The sequence below is a fragment of the Zeugodacus cucurbitae genome, chromosome 5, assembly GCF_028554725.1.
Source record: "Zeugodacus cucurbitae isolate PBARC_wt_2022May chromosome 5, idZeuCucr1.2, whole genome shotgun sequence".
Classification (NCBI taxonomy): domain Eukaryota; kingdom Metazoa; phylum Arthropoda; class Insecta; order Diptera; family Tephritidae; genus Zeugodacus; species Zeugodacus cucurbitae.
Genome location: NC_071670.1, coordinates 64,755,614 through 64,777,039, shown reverse-complemented (window position 1 = coordinate 64,777,039; position 21,426 = coordinate 64,755,614). Strand labels below are relative to the sequence as shown.

General features: G+C 35.3%; 1 protein-coding gene across 1 annotated transcript in view; it reads left to right on the top strand.

Annotated features, from left to right (window-relative positions):
- LOC105213833 (glutamate receptor-interacting protein 2) overlaps positions 1-21,426 on the top strand; it is a 48,197-nt gene that overhangs the window by 9,677 nt on the left and 17,094 nt on the right. Inside the window, exon 2 of the mRNA XM_029041387.2 lies at positions 18,191-18,313. Coding sequence (XP_028897220.2) covers positions 18,191-18,313 — 123 coding nt within the window. The remainder of the gene's footprint in view (positions 1-18,190; positions 18,314-21,426) is intronic.

Genomic DNA, 21,426 nt, shown 5'->3' with positions numbered 1-21,426 from the left:
TCAGAGACACAAAAAGGTCCAGAGACACAAAAAGGTGACAATCATAAGTCCTTGGAGATTCATCTAAAATCAATCGGATAAAAAAATTTGTTTTATAAATATATAATCCTGGGCCTATACCAAACTTTTTTTTCAAAAATTAAGAAAATGGCGGCCTCAGGAAATTTTGGAAAAAAAATAAACAGTTAATTGGTCTTAAAAAATCGAAAGTTTTGAAAAAAAAATCTTTGGTTCAGGCCTGAGTTTATTATGCATTCTAAAAGCTGTAGGAATTTCATTAAAATCTACCGAGCGGTTTTCGAGTTACAGTTGTCACCAGTTCAAAAAACATAGTTTTGAGAAAAATGCATTTAAAGTTTCCCACTAGAGTGTTGGAGTGCCCGAGCGATCTTTGTTATTTGTCGAATAACTAGAAAAGTTATTATCGGATCAACTTCAAATTTTTAGAGAATATTTTTAGATATTACACTTAACAAAAATGCAAAAAAAAATGATTTTTTGAAACTCCTGACTACCCCTAACCCTTTAACGGAGTACAGTATTCAAGAATAGGATAATAAATTGTTTTTAGAGTCAAATTTTGTAAAATCACTTATTGGTATGAATTTCAGAACTAAGTTTCAAAATCTCAGGGGTTTCTACTACTAAAAGATGTATCCAAGTTATTGAAGATCGTTGCGAAAGAAGTACTTACAACTCATTGAGAAAATATATTCTACTTTCGAAAAACTAATTCTAATTTTCAAAGTGCTATTCTCAAGACATCTAATTTGGGATTGCTTGGTATTCATAAACTACTGCGATCGCCCCATTCTGGTTAAAAAAAAATATTTATAAATGTAAATTTTAAAATTCGATCCGGTGTATGAAATAATTTTTTATATTTCAGATATTTATATATTGTCCTTATTATACGCATCAAGACTACGCTCCTAAGAATAAACAAGATTTTCGAAAAACCATCTTCGAATATTTTATAGTTTTATAGTTCGGTAAACTATCATTAAAATCTTACGTCATAAAAATAAGAAAATTTTCGTAAATTATAATTTTCGTTTGATTTATAATAGTTTAAAAGAATTCATATTTTCGAACTACTTTTTTTTTAAATATTATTTTTGATTGACCTACTTAAGTACTTCTGATGTCTACCAGTTGAAAACAGAAATTTAATTTCATTAATTTCAATCTAATTTTAGACATTTTGAAAATTGAACAGGAATATATTGCTTCTATATATGGAATAAATAGTTTTCCAATAACACCAATAACACCAAAAATACAATTTGAAATTTACCAATAGATCATGAAAAGCTTACAACTTCGACATGTGACAATCTCTCCTTAAATCATTGAGTTTAGGATTTTAAAAACTGATGAAGCCCTTAATAGGTAAACGAATGAAATATATTGGAACATCCGAACAAAGAAACAAAAAAAAAAAAAAATTGAAAAGCACCAAAATAGCACAAAACTTTTACAAGTTTTTCCAGTCAGGGCGATGAATTCAACAGGGTGCCCCTCAAATGCACACATGCAACCACATGCTGCAATGTCACAGCGACACCAACACATAAACATACATATATACAATATATACATATATAAACATTTGCTTACAACAACAAAACCAACCACCACCGTGGAATGTCATTTCACTGCTGTTGTTTGTTACGACACTTGAGTTGTTGTTGTTATTGTAACTCTTCTAGCTGAAGTTGGAGCTGCTGCATGTTGCCTTCGAAGTGCTTGTGTCGTGCTAATGGTTGTTGTTGTTGTTCTATATGTACACGATAAAGTGTGTTTGTGTGATTGTATGTTTTAGGGGTGCAAAGTATTTATTTGATTTTTATTGCTTGCCGCAGTCGCCAGCCGCATGTTGCCAACTCGCTGCAATCATTCAGCAGACAGAGATACCCCTTTCCTCTCCAAACACACACACACACACATACAGGGAGTTGTAAGCGCATATTAATGCAACTTGAAATCTATAAGTACATCATCGTTGTAGTTATTGCCACTTTCAATGTTTTGCTTTTGTTGTTGTTGTTTTTACTGCGTCTACTTGTCATTGCTGCTGCTGCATTACAACAACAACAATTGTTATTGTACTCTTGTGTCAATGGTTTTGATATCTGTCGATGTTTGTTGTTGCTCCACGTTAGTGTTGTTGTTGTTGATGTTTTAATGTTAATGTTATTGTTGTGTGCATTTTCACTTTATTTGCACTCAAAGGACTTCTTCTCAGTCACTGCCGAGCAGCTACTGAGTCCACAGTCACTTTTTTATATACATTTTTGTTATTATTGTTTGGACGTGTGTGTGTGTTGAAACTGCAGCTTAAATGCTGCTCATTGCTGTTGTAGAATGCGTTTTCATTTATTTTTATGACGTGTGAAATTGTCGGCGTTGGTTTAAAGTAAATCTTTGGATTCTCTTGTTTATGTTAAAACAAATTGTAAAGTCTGCGGTGAGAGACTGAGAGCATGTCATTAAGTGCTCTTGTTTGGAGTTATAATATGTACAAGCGGTAAAGATTTTTATTGCATTTTTTCGTTGACATGTGCGATTTCTCATAGATTGAAAGTATTCTCTCGAATATTATCATGAGAAGCAAAAAAGGTACGAATTTTAGGGACTTTGTTGAGTTGTTTGATTGGATCAGAGATCTCTTCATCGATCATTTTGTATATATTCTTATTGAACAGAATTTAGGAAGAATTTTTGCGTTACAAAGACGGCCGGAAATAACCAGAATTTAAAATTATTAGTTAAAATCTTTTAAAATAATTCATTACTAGAAAATATGAGGAGTGTTCAAAAAATAAAGGCAATTTTAAAATTTTCAATTATCCATAAGTCCAATTTTCAGAGTTTGGCTCTCTTCTTTTATTGAAAGGTCAAACTCCGTTGCTTGGCCAAAACCAGTACTGCAACGATGTGGATTATTGCCATTTCCAAAAATAAAGAGAACACCAAAGGGACGTTGTTTTACAATCATATGAGAAATCGCTGAAAGAGTGAAAGACTATCCCAAAAATAGTGTTTCGACGATTGTGAGAAGCCCTGTCATAAGACCGTAATATCGAATTGGGACTATTTTAAAGGCGGCAATATTAATATAGACGACTGAAGAATTATTTTTTCAAAAAATGAAGATTCCCGTTTTTTTGAATACATTGCTTATATGGAGACTTCCTTAAATTTCTTTAACCCCTTGATAGTTTTATCACTTCTATGTTTCCTAACGATTGCTGACTTGATCTCTTTTAACTTCGAAAAATGTCAAAAAAGTGATCCAAAATAGTTATTCTTCGGCAATAGGTCAATAAATATTAAAAGATCATTAACTGGAATCTGTTGACCGGGTTTTTAGTGAATAGCTTGAGAAGCTCTTGAGCTCTAATAACAGATACGATACTTCTGCATCGAAATAAGCAACGAGTTCAACAAAATTGCGGGTATTCGAGTTTGACTCATCCTAAACTGAAGTATTAATAATCTTCATAAATTTGATTCGAGGATCTCTTTTATTTTCAATCAAAATTTGTAAACAATCATAGAACTACATACATATGTATATGTATATGGAAATTGTGAAAATCATTTGGAATGATGATGGCTACTAAATTAGTCCTAGATGATAAATTATGAATTCTGAGGCCTTCCTGATATATTAGGTCTACAACTTTGCTTCCGCCGTTTTCCAATAGATGCCTCTAGGGTCAAGCACTGGTCGAATAAATCGATTTTTTTTATATCGATCTTGGACATTTGTGTCAACATTAACCCAACAAAATATTTGTAGAAATATGTTTGCATTCCAAACTTATTCTCAACTGAAAATGTCACTTTTTGTGCCGAATTTTCGACATTTGCTGGAATGTCTCTAGGGTCAAGCACTGGTCGATTAAATCGATTAAATCGTTTTATATCGATCTTGGACATTTGTGCCAACATTACCCGAGTATATTTCTGACATAAAATCATAATTATAGCACTGGGTTTTTGAAAGTCAATCGCAATAAATTATAACATCTGATTTATCGCATATTTTTGCAGATCACCTTTTCAATCATAAGTTTTTCCTAAGGCCATAATTTATATTTTATTCATCTGAGAAACTGAGATTGTTCTGTTTAAGGCCTTTTATTAACTACATATACTCAAATATATCAGAAATATGTGGCATAGATGCACGTCCTATTTATTAAGCCCACATATTTCTAAGCAAAAGTAATTCTACAACTAAGTTACTACTCAACACTCGTAAACTTTTGCACAAACCCAAAGCGAACACGTACTTACGCGCGAAAATGTTTCGATTTAGCGGAAAAATCCGCTAATGAAGCGCATCGAACATGTTGAAATGCCATTTTGTCGGATTTGTGACAATTTTGCCGGTTTACGCTGTACGGACGTACGCCATTCATTAGATGATTTTGACGCTGACGATAACTGCCGCATAAATTTTTATTAGACTCCAACCGATAGACACTGTAACGCGAGATTTCGCTAAATTCGCCAGCGTCTAGTGTATACGCATTGCAACGGACAAAAAGTGAGGTTAGCAGCGCTGGTTGTCGTTACAGCCCAAGACGTTGAGTAAGAGAAATCGCCGACAACGGTTAACCCGCGCCTCAACCACAATTTATCTGGCAGAGCAAATCCATTCAATTGCCATTTGCCGAGCGAGCGTCGCATGCAAGAGTGCGCTCAATGAAAGGGCAGCCCGCAGTCGACAGCCCTCGGGGCCGACTAGTAAGCAATTGGTTGAGCTGAAATCGGCTGCAGCTACCGTTCTTTTTCCTACGAGAACGTCTGCCGCCTCAATCACAAATGCATTTTTCTCTGCTTCTTCTTTTTTTTGGAGGCAGAAGTGCTGCTTCCCGGTCTGCGGCTGCGGCTGCCGAGTGCACTTAGACGAATGCATGCGTTCATGCGGATATACTTACATACTTGCTTATGTGTATTCGTCTGCGCTGCTTGCGAAATGCATTTGATGAATTTATGGTATTCCACGCGTAATTTAGAATTTAATTAAATTTCATCTCCATTATTTTGTCCATTTTCTTTATTTTGTTTATATAATTAAAAGTGCAGTGGCGTAGGCCAGTCGAGGGTCAGCTGCGCTAGATTGACAGTTCGAGGCGTTGGTAGATATTCTCACGCAGCGGAGATACACTGCCAGAAGCTTATATGCGTCTGTAATTGTATCTTTATAACCATAAACTCACATTACTGGACAGTAAATACTCATTGGTGTGCATAAAAATGCAGTTATGTTTAAGGGTTACTACGAAAGGGTTGCATTTCGTAATGAAACAAAGCCATTCATATATTTATTGTACATATATATAAATTTTATGCTCCTTTTGTCAGCATTTTCATTCAAGTTATTGCATTAAAGCGGAATGTGTGGCTGACTTCTGGGAAAGGTCGGCACCACTTCGATCATATGATACTTATTTCAACTCATCCATAATTTGTATTAATAAATTCCTTTTAAAGCAGCCGAAATTTGATCAGAGTCTATTAATTGCAATTATCTCAGCATTAGCTGTAGTTTTCTTCCACTTCCGTGTTAAAATAATGCTACCAATTGGATGAAAGTTTTGTACTTTAGTTAACAGGGTTGCATTTGATACGAAATTTATCATTTATTTAAACGAAATTGCAAAGAACAAAATTCAATATGAACAAAGCATGTTAAAAACTCCTCTCCTGTGAAATTTCTCTCTCAAGGAAAATAAGTCGAAGAAATAATATCCATATTGAGGTTAGATACACGCCTGAATTGTATATAAGACCAATGAGACTAGTTATCGTGTTGTCCGAAATCTACTGACAAGCGTTCAATAAACTTTGAGGTTGCTTTTGTCGTGAGATCCTCTCTATTTCCTTATATCATTTTATATCTCAAAAATCCCACTTGTGATTATTTAATGACATCCGAGATTCCTATGCATGATTTGTGGCGGAACCCTTTCTTCTTTATAACCATAACTTCGGTTCTGAATGTTACATCGGGTGGTCCATAATCTTGGTATATACCGTGAAGAGTCAGTGCCAGTGACAACTTCAAATATTTTAGCTAAATCTGTCTTGAAAATAGAGTTCTTTCGTTATGCGAGTGGAAACCGTCAGGGTCCGTTTCGGGTATAATAAACATTACTGTGATGTTGGATACTTCTTCCGACTCCTTCGTCACGATAAATACTTCTATTCACAATGGTATTATCATCCTCCAATTAACTGATTAAATATCTGTTCAGCATTTCAAAATCAGTCGACCTCTGGGACGACATGTTGCAACCGATTCTCTCATATTGATCTAATCTTCAGTATTTGGGAAGTATTCCTCTCTTATATGTGTAGTAGATTAAATGGTTTTCTTAAGGTCCCTGTAGTTGGTGAAGTATCGAAGTTCTAGAGCAAAACTTTGATCAGCAAAATCTAATTTACTTCAAACTCATGAATCTCCCTTGGAAGCAACGCCATTAGTATTACTTCATGAAAATAGCAAGTCATATAAATCGATGTCGTGAATAAATCATGAAGTCATATTGCTTCTAAAGCACTCTTGCTGACTTATGTTAGAATTTACGGTAGGTAGAAACCAATATCTTGACGTTGTCTACATATCCACGTCCGCCTGTTGGTCCAAGGATCTTTGATTGAGGTTTGCCATCTTTGCTATGTGTGAAGTCATTGTTTCTCTCGTCGATTTTCTGAGTTTTGAGAGGTACTTAGACGTTTAATAAGTTCCTAAATCCTTCCACATGAATATCAATGTATTGTGTTGATTGATTTTGCATTCCATTTATCGTCTATCACTTAGACCGATAGCCCGTTCATTATGCTCTCAATTAGAAATTGCCGGGTGGTTAAAATGATCTTTAAATACAGATTTTTTCATTCTGTTGGTCCTTTTTTCTTGTTTACTGGTCTCTATGCGTGCTGCATTTTGCCATGCAGCACAGCACTTTTGAAGCAACCGCACCAAACCCATTCATGCAGCGAGGCAAAGAATGCGAAATGTGGCGGCGCGTTGGGCGAAGAGAGTCGGTGCAGGAACGCAGAACGCAATAATGAATTATGAAGGCAAGTCGAAAGTGTTTTGGCGAAAAGCCGCGCCGACACTCCATACTAAAGTGAGTACTAAACCGCTGCTCGTGTTACGCGGCACGACTGCAGGCGACCACAGCACATGGAGTTGGGGAGCACACGCAGTGTTGTAATGTGGAAGAACCAGGAGACTGAAGTGAAAAAGTCGAAAAGGAAGCAGAATGAAGGGACTGAAGTCAAAAAGTCGAATATGAAAAGCGCAAAAACTAGAAGCCACCAGCTGACAGAGCGTCGGAAAAAAGTAGCAGAGGCGCGCCAATTTTTTAGTGACACCAAGAAAGGAGAGAGGTGGAAGAAAGGAGGGCAGAGTGGATGTGTACTACCGACAGGCATTGTGCGTGTGTTAGACGCGCTGCATGTAATACAAGTAGTCATCAGAATTTTACCACTTTCCGAAATCAACGCGCGCTCCCGTCTCAACTGAAGTCTCTTTGTGAAAATGATTTATTGCAATTTTAGTTGAGTTGAATTGCAAGCGAATGCGATTACGTGAGGGCGGAGGAGCCGAAGAGACACTATTGGAAAGCAAAAAAGCTACTGCCTGCTAAGAGTCTCTACGGCAAGCAAGAAGCGTGCAAAGAAACACGAGTAAACGCAGAAGAATTCCTCCAGCTGAGTTAATGCCTGCGTAACGTACTTACTTTGAAGCCAGAAAGGGGCGATTATATATATCTAAGTGCAAGATAAGTACGTTTAATGTGTGTAGTTTTGAGCGAAACGAGTGAATATTCTGTTGAATCTTCGAAAAACGATGACGTCAATGCAGTTGAAGGCAACCAAGTCAGCGTGTATGACGCATGGTGTTTCGGAATGGCTGATAAAATTACTGAAATAATTTCTGTAGAGAGTATACAAGATATCTACAAAAACAAAAGCAACAACATCGATTTTTGAAACAAAGAATCAGAAATGCCGCAGAGCAACATGAGCAGGCATGCAATTGGAAATCAATCCACAAGTCATCCACCACCAAGTGCAATGATGCATTGAATTGCAATGAACTGTGGCATGCCACATAACCTTCGCGATGAGGAAAATATATCATTAAAGGTCATTACAAATTCTTTCACAAAGTGGAGAAGGCATACAAAATCACTTTGTCAGCCTCTAATTGCAGCGCACATCGAGCTATACTTCTGACTATATATATGTATGTAAAATTCACGTAGTGGAATTTCCAAATGAAGCCCGCCTACAATATAATCACTTATGCCATTGATATCGTACATATTTTACCCCCCGGCGGCAATTTCTCACACACGCTCCGCGTAAGTTCACGGGAAAGTCAAACAATTTCTATAATTTGTTGATATGAGAAAAATTACAGTTATATAAACATTTGAGACTCCCTAATTTTTTATAATCCAAATTGACTGATTGCACACATTTTCTGGCAATTAATCTACAAATTTTTGACGAGGCGTGCAGGGTTCGCTGTAATACAATGTGGACGACCCCTTTAATTTGTCAAACAAACGCATTAAATATGTTATTAGCAGCGGGATTCTGAAAAATCTTCACTAGTTCTTGTTTCTATTGGGTTTTGATTGAAATATGATGTTGATAGATGTGTTTATTATGAGGGTGGAACTTACATATAACTCAGTTGAACCGAAGCTCAAGAGAAGAAATCAACATAGAGTTTGTTATGATAACCACGTCCACCTCGGATCATAGAAGATGAGTTGAGTTGAGTGTCTGATTACCAATCTATACATGGTGGAACCAAATAACCGAAAGTTTCAAGCTTTAGATTGATACCAGCAGTTTTCCAAATGGTTTCTCAGGCCATCAGCCCTTCGAAACCGGTTCTGATAGCAGTAGGATTAAATAGGAATCGTAATGTTAGCGGCATTTGTCTTAATTTTTTGGGGAACCTTTTATATTATTAGAATAACAACATAAACTTACTCTTCGAAATAGATAGATTCAATAGAGTTCCTTCATTTGTTTCTGGAAGATATCAGTTACCTTTATCACTCTTCATGAATGGCTCTAACTGCTCAGTAGCTTTATGGATATAATATAATGTATCGTGATTACATATAAGAACTATCTGCAAATCCATATTGGAGTCCCTGAGTCCAATCTATTAGGAAACTGTCTTATGAATACAAAACCCGCTTCTTTTATGTTGGCATTATCCAAAAATTTGCTTAATGTGATGGAACGAACGTGAAATGAGACAATATCTAGTGAGTCCCAACTGGTGCTCGCAGGTAAGAGATGACGATCCATAATTTATAATAAATTAAAATTATAATTGAAAATAAATTACGTAAGATGTTTACAGCTGGATATATTTTCCTGATCTTTCGTCACTACCAGATCCAATCGTTCCTATCACAGTTTTAGCTTTTGTAAAATATTACTCAGGATCTGTTAGATACATATATCTGCTCTCGGATCCTTCTTTCCTTGATCTCTTTCTTTTCGAAGATGAAAGTAACAACTGATGAAAAGTGAACGATTCACTAACACTTGAGAGATAATAGGTGCTCTCGCTAGCCAATATAGCATAGGCAGAACAAGTCTCGAGGTGTCTATAACTTTGAGTGACAAGTTTGTTTACGCCACAACAACATAAACACTTTTCTCAAAACAAAACATGGAAATTGAGTTTCAGCATGTCTGTTAGTTCCTCAAAAGAACTCGAAAATCTAAACATGTCACGAAGTTGCTTGGCCACTAAAAGGGAATGGCAATTTCCACACCCTTTGAGGCATTTAAGTGCAAATGTGGCTGAAAGCGTCAATCGAGTGCAACATTCGTGCGGAATAACTCAGAGCAAGCGAAACATGAAAGACCTCCAAAACAGCAGCCAAGCAAATGTGTTTACACATAAACACGAGGTGAAGAGGTGGGTCCCAAAATGGCACGAAGATACGGAGACAATGACGAGGACCAGGGCGTAGAGGCATTAGCGCTAATGGAAGGGTAAATTGCCACGGTTTGTGGCACATTCAGCTGCTGCGAGTGCGAAAATTACATTTGCTTAGTTGTTTGCTAGTATCTAGCTTTCGCTAGACGATGAATTTGTAAGAGTGTATGTGTGTCTGCCATTTGATTGCCTTTGCCTGCGACAAGTGATCTGTTTAATTACAAAAACAAACGCGCAGGAATCGCGAGTCTTCTTGATCTTCCTGTGACGAGCCGCACACAAACCCATGTATATAATATACTATATATGTATGTATAACTATATAACGTCGCGTCTGCCTAATGCGCCCCGTTTATTGTAAAGTATTTACGAATTTAAAATACAATTTCAAATAGCAATTGCCGCCGCGCCTCATGCAACTGTTGCAGATAAATTAGCGGCAAATGGCATTGCGATTGTAATGGAAACGAAGCGCGCGTTGCCCCGCCGACTGCGTTGCAATTGAGTACTGCAAATTGAAAAAGACACGCAATGCGGTTTTTGGAGTGCCGATATGGTTAAGATAATTGTACTGGAATCTGTTTTTTCTGGAAAGGCGTTATGACAGCGGCGGTAAGATCTAATGAGCTTTGGGGAATACACTACATACGGAGTTTCATGAAAAAAGTATAGTGATCTTACAGATCTTCGAAGAGGTATGAAGACTTAAAAGAGCTTGGTTTGATCAAAAATATCTGCACTTGATTGCATTTTGGAAATAATCGGTACGATCATTCGCGGATTGCATTGTCACCTTTAGGCATGCGAAGCAAACGGTTCACAAAGATTTTGTTGAAGAAAAATTCTAAATTTTAAATTCTAAAAAACTTGATCGTAAAACATTTTATTAGAAATATGTAAATATGGTCTTTTATATTAAAAAAATGTCTATACACAATTGATTTATTTAGGTTATTTCTACAAAGACCATATAGAATGAGAAAGGAGAGAAGATGAGTTTTTAGAAACCATTACAGAGTAATGGTGAACATTTTGTTTGTAAATATACTCTCTTCCATCAAGCAATTATTATAAGTATCGTGTATCATTAAATAGATTTAGCAAGAGTTTCTATTTAGGTTCATATTTAGTCCACACAAAACCCTGCAAAAATTTCCCTTATCGATTCGTTAAGGTTTGAAGAATAGGGAAACGAACAAGTAACTGGTATAAATGCGTTACGCTGGCATAATATAATAGAGGTAGCTTATAAAGAGCTTATACAACTTTCAATTAGTATATTGTCATCTTTAATTTAACTGAGCCTAAGGGGGTCATCCCAAGTGACGGTCAATTTTTTAGAATTTTTTTATCCACAACCAGTAAATAGATAAAGCTATTATATAAATTTATTATAATTTATTAAAATATATTTCTATACTGTCGAAACATTTTAAGGGGTTAGGGGTAGTCAGAGACACGAAAAGATGAATATTTTCATTAATTTGTTTTGACTGAAAGTCACGAAAATTTGAAAAAAAAAAATATAATTTCCAAAGTTATAGCTGTCTGTGTTGACCCAGTTTCAAAAAAAGGTCCTTGCGGTGACAATCATAAGTCCTTGGAGATTCATCTAAAATCAATCGGATAACAAAAAAATAGTTCTATAAATAGATAATCCTGGGCCTGAACCAAACTTTTTTTTTTCAAAATTAACAAAATGGCGGCCTCAGGAAATTTTTTTCTAGATTTTCGGTCTTAAAAAATCGAAATTTTTGAAGAAAAAAATCTTTGGTTCAGGCCTGAGTTTAGTATGCATTCAAAAAGTTGTAGAAATTTCATTAAAATCTACCGAGCGGTTTTCGAGTTACAGTTATCACCAGTTCAAAAAACATAGTTGTAAGAAAAAAGCATTTAAAGTTTCACACTAGCGTGTTGGAGTACCCGAGCGCTCGTTGTTATTTGTCGAATAACTCTAAAAGCAATTATCGGATAAACTTCAAATTTTCAGAGTATATTTTTAAGATATTACACTTAACGAAAATGCAAAAAAAAAATGATTTTTTGAAAAACCTGACTACCCCTAATCCCTTAAGCTAATACTATTGTGTAGAACATTAGTTACAGTGTTCTCAAGACTCCTGACTCGAAAAAATGGGCTCACACCTCCTCCACGATTGGCTTATCGGAAACAAAAAAGAACAATTGCTTTGAAAAAAAAAAACACTTTGCTACCGTATTCTAGACATGTTAAGGAAGCAATTTATGATAAAAAAACAATTTTTCGAGCCCTTCACATGGGAAGGAAAATCAAAACTTATAAGTATTGAGAAGGGATATGATTCGTCGAATATGACTATTCCTATTTCGTAAATTTTAGTTAAAAAATTTGCTTTTCGGCTCACACATTCTAAATTGCCAATTGTCCTCGGTCCATGTAAACTTGCACACAGATATATACATACATATCAGGCATATGCATGCCCAATTAATTCGAAAATGCCCTGAAATTTCTGTTGTTTCAAAACGAAATGACCTTCATTATTCAATAAATTTCGTTACGAAAACGCTGCAAGCGAAGCGGCTAATACTAATTTTCTCGCTCTATATGCCGCATGCTGGCGTGTGCTCATTAAAAGTAAATAAAATTCAAAATACAGAAAAAAAATTAAGAAACCGAATTTTATAATATACTTGTGCTATTTGCCTAGCCAAAAAGTAAATAAATACATGTGTGGCTGTGTACATATAATTATGGTTATAAAGCAAAATTAATAATCATAAATTTTGCGCTAATTGAAAAACCATTTGCTAGACATTTATACAAGCCAAAAGCACGGCGAGTTTATTTTGACTGAAATTGTAGCAGAAAATGTACTATATTATAAGACACAGAGTATGTAGATACATACAGACATATTTAAATATGTTTTTCAAGTACATTTGGCTGTATAAATATTTGTAAAAAGTGCCGATAGTTCAAAAAACATATACATTTGTACATATACGAGGTGTGTTCAAAAAATAACGGGAATTTCAAATTGTTGAAAAAAAATATTACTAATGAAGTGAGCAATGAATACAGCTGAAAATTTTGTTGTTGAAGTTTAATTGGACTACCCAAACAAACGAAATTTTAAATTCCCGTTAATTTTTGAACACACATTGTATGTTTCTCAAGTACATTTTGCTATATAAATATTTGTAAAAATAAAAAAAGTATGCTCGTAGCCTTGTCATCGCAATGCTTGAGTACTAAACGGTACATGCGTACTTCTGCCACGCACGCAACAAATATGGTATGTAAACAAACAACTTAATACAATCGATGAAGCATAAAAACAGGCGTGCGGAAGCAGTTACCGAAACGCCAAAAACATATGTTTGTACGTATATATGTAAAAACAAAAACAACAACGACGAGTTTTGCTTAGAAATTTCCACTAAAAATCACTAACCAAAGGTGAGTTGCGCTGGTAAAGAGTTGTGTGGTGGAGGGGCACTGACTGAGGCAAGCGGCATTGAAGCATACGAAAACTGGCAGACTGCTTGTGGCAAGAACGGAAGAGGTGAAGGCTATTTTTGGTGTGGCCAAATTGTTGGTGGGCAGATGCTCGAGCAGATTTTTGTAGTTTTCGTTGTTGTTGTTGTACTGTTTTAGTGATAATTATGTTATTATAAAATTTTGTTGTTGTTGTAAATTTAATACGTTGTTCAAAATTTAAAATTAATATTTGTATATATGTATATATGTATGGCACTATGTTTGCATGTCAGCGACTAATGTAGCATGAAAATCGCTTTCATACATACCAACAACAACAAACAAACCGAAAACTATACGCATAAGACATCTTCTTTGTACCGCTCTAAGTACATGCTCGTACATTTAGCTCATTACACAACTACTCCTACACACAAATAATTACAGACGGTGGCAGTCACAACAACAACAACGAGAACCACTGAATAATTATGTGCGACCACCAAATTGCGTGCGTTGCGCATCATTTGCACATCCGCTCTTTTTCCACACACACAGAAAACAGCAGAAGCAGAGCAGCGCCAAAGAGACGGGGGCAACTAGAATACAGAGACACCTATATAACTGTATTTATGTGTAGTATGTGAACACACATGTGCCTTTGTAATGTCCCCTATACACTCTCCATTCGTTTACTTTATTGTTGTTGTGGTTACCCCCACTTTTCCAGCTAATATTAACCACTTGAGTTGCGACGTTTCATTGATTTTCCCAAAACTATAAAACACTCCACTGACGAAGATTTAACAAATTCTTTTTACTCGAAATAGATTTTCTTTTAAAGCGTTAAGGTGTTCGAAAATTATAGCTAAAGTTCATTTGCACTTAAATCGTAGGCATTTAGTACTCAATTTGATTTCCGTTCCCGTGAAGTGGCTTAACATCCAAACTGTAGGGGGTACTTCAGACATCGGAAATATATCAATAAAAAGAAAATTAAAAAAAAATTTTATAAGATTCTTCAAAAAATAAAAATTAGTTTTTTATTTGAACTAAAACTTCTTAAGTGAACCACTTCCTTCACTTTTTAAGTTGCCGCTTTTGGCTGATATAAACAATGGTTGCTTCACTCCACTTGTCGAAGGTCGGGAACAAACGATCGCTTTCAATGATCTTATGAATCCATTACGAACCGCTAAAAGCCTCATACACAATTCTATGAAAGTGTTTCACCAACTCGTGGTTTCCAAACTGGAGAAAATCGTGATCTCAAGTTCTAGATACTAGACTATCTGCATACCCAAAAGTTAGCTATAGATTCCACTGATCTTTAAAGCCTAAAATACTACAACCATTTTAAAGATCAGAAGAGGGTCAGTCTCTTCAATTTTCATCAGGTTCTACAACTAAAGGAAGTGCAAAGCTTGAATATAAAACAGTTAGGTTAGATTTATAGCCTCACTAAATTCCAAACACCTTAAATATATTGATTTCAATACAAGACAGTTTTTTCGGAGGTTTTTAGAGTTGAGATCCAAACAGATCCATCCTCTGTATTGTAGAGTTTTTTACAAGGGAAATGTCGAAGTTCCTCAACGCCTTCCACACAAAATCGACTCAATTCAATTCTTCTGGCTCGTGAAGTTTACCTGAGATGTTCAACCCGAAGTCGCAAGAAGACAAATAAGTCCCCATTCGCTCCCAGTGTGACCGAAGTGTCTTGGAATCTCTTGAACACAACAATTTCGCTATGATCGGCTGTCCTTTTCACGACATTTACTCCGAAATATGTCGGCGCTAAATATTATATTTAGCCGATCTCATTATCTAGTTTCTGGAGCACGATCAGTTAGCTCAGTGCCACACCAACAAAATAATATAAAATTAATGCCAATATTTTAGCCCAAAAGCACTAACATACAAATAAGGCATATTCGATATGCCTCCAATATGCTGAAAGACTGCCAATTGATCTATTGATTTATTTCGTACGACGTACACAGGCATAAATTACGCTTTTGATGTTACCAAAACGGCGGCAACGTAAGTCACGGTTTAAATAGGCACGCAACGAGTGCTCCAATTCTGTAGATACGAGAAGCCTCGCAGCGCCCAACTCTCCACTTAAAAAACGCATAGTGGCAATTGTCGTCGCTGCTAACTACCGACTGCATGCAGTGCTCTGCGCAGCCTCTTTGCAAATGCTTTCGGTGCGAAGGCGACTCGAAGCGTTCACCCGCAGCGTTGCAATTCGATTTGGCTATCTTCCTGTGAATTATTGCATTGGTCGTGCGTTGAGCAGCAAGTTTTTTGTTGTTGTTTTTAACTACATAAAACTCTTCCGAAAAGCCAATCAAAGTGACTCCCCAAACGAGCAACAACCGTGCGACGAACCGTCAGCCGTACGACGCCACCGTTCTGCGTTCGGGCGTTCGACGTTCTGCGTTTCTGCATGCAAATTGGGTGCGCCTTTGATCTCTTAACGCTGCTGGTGACGAATAAATTAAGAAAATATTGCAATGTTCTTGTTATTATTGTCGCCGTGTGGTTGTTGTTTTCTTCTAGGTATGGGCAATCGAGGATTTTGATATTTTTATGCCGTGTGCCGTATGCCAAATGTCGAATGTGTCTATGAGAAACGCCACAAAGTCGGCACAAATGTGTTTTCAATTTATGCGTTTTACCGAAAAATAAAAAAAAACTAAAAGAAACCCCGAAAACTGTTGTGTCAATATTCGTGGAATTTCGGAGATATGCGTATTTGTAAGATTTCATGACTTTTTCTTTGTGAGAAGTTGATTTTTTACAAGAAATAATTACATTTACATATTTTAAGTTCAGCCATTCCTTATGATTACTTTTTAATTACTTTACCATTACATATGATTACTTTTTAATTAATTTGAGTTGTTAATATTTTTTTGGAAGAGTTTTTCAGATACACAGCACAAAGAATTTTCCGCGCTTTCTAATAAAGTAATCTACCATCAAATCGGTATTTTTTTCGTGTAAAACGGAATCTCTCAAAGGAACTAAACGTTTAGCAATCCTTGGAACACTGTGGCATTATTCCTGCTTCTGATTACTGAATGATCATCCAATTTGACGTCCAAAAACGTGCTTGGATCAAGACGATTAGTTGTCAAGACAATGATCTCATGATTACGATTCTTTTTCGATCTTCACATTAGATGAGCAGGACTCCCTACTATATGTTCGTTTTGTGTAAATGCCAACTTAATTTTTCCATCCGAAGATCTTTGTTGATTGTATTTGACACCATTGTCTCTGGCTCTTATTCGTCATCTTATTGTTTTAAGATTTTTTAATAGGATCCAAAAATTTCCAGCTAAACGAATTCAAAGACCATAAGACTTATCTAAAACCCCTCTCCCGTTAGATGACTTAAATGAGAACTAAACTTCCCGCTTCATTCGGGGCTTAGGTAAGCGCTACAACAACAACACCATAAGAGGTGTAATCTCTTCATACGGAAACCTCCTCATGTACATTGAGACCCCTGAGAAATCTGGAAATAGTTGTTCCGCATCAGTGCTTTCTGAGATTTTTAGCTAAAGAGGAGTAACCCCAGACTGTTCTGAATCCCAAAAATTTATTAAAAATTGCTCTAAGGTCGGCTCTTAGAAAGTGGAAGCCTTTTACTGACGCCATCGAGCTTCATAATCTTACAAATTCCTAGTAGGGTATAAAGGACTCATCTGTCTTTCATTCTGAAGGTCTTTATTAAGTTTAGTGAGTTTCTTTGAGATGTTAGGAAGTCCCAAAAGACCCCTCTTCCTCAATTGTGTCTACCAAATTTTTCTTTGTGAATCTAGAATAATTTTGCTAAACAAATTCTTAAATTTAGACCGTCTTCTTTATATACTATACATATGTATGTATGTATGTCTCTTTTTGCTCGTATAATCAATGGGGGAAGTCATGCGATGGCGAATGGCGAATAATGCCATAAAAAACCGACAGCGTTTACGAGCAAATGAGAGAGGCTGTGGTATTCGAGCTTAATGATCACATGGATCACAATGATCGCAAATGCAAAATGCTGCGAATGGGAGGGCAGGGTCAGTTGCACAGACGCAGCAGTCATTAACGGCATCATCAATGATTGATGAGATTTACGCGAGTACAATAAAAGCAATAACAAGGCCTGATTTTCGCACAATAAAATGCGTTTAACACATTTTACAACAATGCAATGATGATCGTAAATGGCACGAACACACACACACAAGAAGGAAATACAAACAACAAAAAAGTGGAGCAGGAATTGAGGAATATAATAAAAAAGGGCGCATAAAATGCGATGTGTTAACGAGCCGGGGACCAGAATGGGACCACCAGGAAGCGCGCAATTTCACTTTTGTTTTGATTTTTTGCGCGGGGGGAAATGTGTACTGAGAGAGGGAGAGGGAAAATTGCGTGTTTGCTATTTAATACTTTTGTAAATTTCTTTTTGTTTTTGTTATCTTTTTGCATTGTTTAACTTGTTTACAATTTTCGTCTGTGTGAGAAATTATTTTTTTTGTTTTTGTTTACAAATTGATTTGGCAAGTTGATTTAATTTTTGGCTTTTGCCATTATTTTTCCCAAAAATTTGTTTACAGCGTGTTTACATTGAAGAATGTAAAAAGAATATTAAAGAAAATGCGAATAATTTTCTTAATTAATTGAAGAATTTTATTTTTCTCTATTTGCAGTGGATCGCGCTATGAGTCCAGCACAGTCGGAGGATTCCGGTCTGGCACCCGATCGTGGCACTACATATGCAACAATAACATTGCCACGTGACAGCGCACACAATATGGGCATCACATTTGCAGGTGAGTTAGCAGTGCAATAACCTCGAAAAGGAAGCACTTGAGAGTCGAAAATTGTAATTCGAAATTTTCTTTGTATACTGGTATATGTGTGGTGAAGACCCTATAGGAAAAAAATTCTCGCAAATATTTCTTCAAAATTAAATATTTTTTAACACCTCTTAATCCATCTTGTAATATTGAATTATTTTTATTTTTTAATAATTGGCAACCCTTTTCAAAAATATCTCTGAAATAAATCTTCTTAAAAAAATTTAATTCGATGCTTTTATAGTAATTTCATTTATTTTTTTTCAATTTATTTGAATAGAATTTGAACAGGTGGCAACCTTCTCACATATAACAAATATTTTCAATTTTAAAACTTCATAAATCACTTGACTTTGATTCTCTATTGAAATAACTCGTTCATCTTATTAATTTTCAAAAATTAAATATTATAAATAGGTGGCAATCCTTTTCCAAACTTTTTTAAATAAATTCCCTCAAACTGCTTCAATTCGGTACCTAGCTATAGCACTTAGTTAATCTTTTCACTAAAGTTAAAAAATTTACCCGGGTGGCAACCTCCCTCCACAAATATCTTTCACTTTAATTTGTATTCAACTTTTTAATTTAGATACCACATTTAAGGGATTTTTAAACTATTAATATTAAAAACTAAAATTATTAACTAAGTGGCAACTCCACCCAAAAATGTTTTTGACTTGAAAATGGCTTAATGTTTTTCAAATTGTTAACCAGGTTTTAATAATATATTAAAATTTTTAGGAATTCGACTTAAAATTTAAAAAAATGTGGCAACCTTCTAATTTTTTTCTTAGTCGGAGTCACACCGTTCTATTAAAACAAAATTATATAATATACATAAAAGGGATTAGTATTCAATATGGTGGCTCTCTCATGTTCGTACGTGACGCAATTTCGTTGCGTCACCCATTTTCGTTGCTATCCATCGTTTCGTTCCATATCGATTTTAGCAGTGTTTGATTCAAAAGTATAAAAATACTTTAATTTTTCCCTCTTAGGTATACCCATAAAATGTTATATTTAAGCGGGCATGCACTCGTGCCGCTCATTACCCCGTGCTCACCACCATTTAACCCGCAACAATTAGTGCCACATTTTTCTAAATTTATCCAATCAAAATGTATTTATGTGTCGAAATCATGTCTAAATCTCATCGTACTCCACTTCCGCTTTGGCTTGCGGCTGTGAAAGGGGTTCCTCATATAGTTTTGTATGTCATATGCAGCATTCATGCCACAACCCACAGTTCTAAATACATTCTAGGTTGTGTGATTGTGCAATGTGTGCGAGTTTCAATTTTCATTCTGAGAAATTTGACATCACAAAATCTCTAAAAGCTAGAGCGCGTGTCCTCAAACAGACTCACGACATGCTTCGCGTCTCAATTTATTTGATTGATTGATGGACTGACAACATAATCTGCAAGAAGATTACTTAAATGCCGCCTGAGCAGGGTTGCAAATTATTCTATCAAAATAGTTGTACATTTAATTATCAAATATGACAGTTTGTTGATGTCTAATAAAAATTTGTAACGAAACGCTTTGAGTGGGCTGCTGTTCTATATACGATTGTAAATATGTATTTATGTTTGTTTATCGAAAGTTTGTTTCAATTTCAAAGAGAGGTCAACATATGGTCCATTTCCCTATTGCATAAACGCTGGAATGCAACATTGTAAACGCTTGTGAATTTCGATTTACATTATTAAATTATTATTTTTGTAAATTCCTGGAAAAATCTCTTTGTTTCACAATTTGTGTATGCTGAAAGCCCATATGTATATATTTCCGGTGTCTTCTTTTTTAATTTTCCAACTGCTGACAATAAACACCATTTCTTATGGAATGTTGACACAAGTTTTCTTTGTACTTCTTTCAGAAAGTCTGCGTGCATATTTTTACAAAATTATACAATTTTTATTTATAAAAGAACAAAAAGTAGATTAAAACATAAATTTTGCTTAACAAAATCAATCAAAGATATTTTTCGCTAATTCGGAGAATTTTTGTTTTGGAAAAATATACCACCTTTTTGTCGAGAAAAATATTTGTTTAAAATTACTTGTAAACAAAGTGTCACAGAAGCTTTCTATTTATTGATAAATTGATACAGATGCAGACTTTTTCAGATCTTCAAATCTTTAATTTTAAAGAAAACACAAAAAATTAATGAAATTTTGTTTAAAGAAGATTTCGGCATATGACCATCAGGTGAATGTCTTAAGAAGACAGCATATAAAGTCGGTTGATTAAAGTTGATGCAATTTTGACCAATTTTCCCTACTATAGCGGTTCTTATTACACAAATTACGGGCAGTATGTTGAACTCAAACTGGCCAATTGTACCGGGTTTGTCATTATAAAGATTCTGAATTCGAAGCTTCCAAGTTTATTTGGATACGGGAAGTTCGTCCCTATATAGGGATAATATTAATTCAGTTAGCACATAGACGATTAATATTGGGAAACCAGAGAAACCATAATTGACGGCTTTATACTCAAGTTGAAAAAAAGTAGCGGTCAAATAGGCCTACCACATATAATATTTTCATATACGCACTAGACTAATCTCTGCTAGCTACTAGTTAAAAAATTATGTACATATGAAGACAGAAAACAAGTTATCCAGTTGAATATTATACAAGAGAATAGACCTCAATATAATGTAGAACAATATCCTATTAGGCTTCTAGTTGATTGGTTGTTCGATTCACCACTCTCTGAGTTTTGTCGAACTAAGTAAAATTTTGATTTCTTTATGCTTGCTTTTGTTAGTAGTTCAAGTATAAAAATTATATCGTTATCCTTCAGACTCAAACAACACCGTCTACTCTATTAAACACTCTATTAAACTTCACCCTTTCTTATATTCCATATTCACTGAACTCTCTGATGGTTTCAATCCAGACAAATTTAAAATTTAAATAATTTGCCTCTGAATTTCTCAATTTTGACTTAAGTCAATTTAAGTTATTTTTTTCAACAGCATTCAAGAAACACATAATAAACTAATTTTCAAATTTATGTATGTTTCAAGTTTATATACGAAGTCGTGTCTCTACACATAAGTACTAAATGCCATTA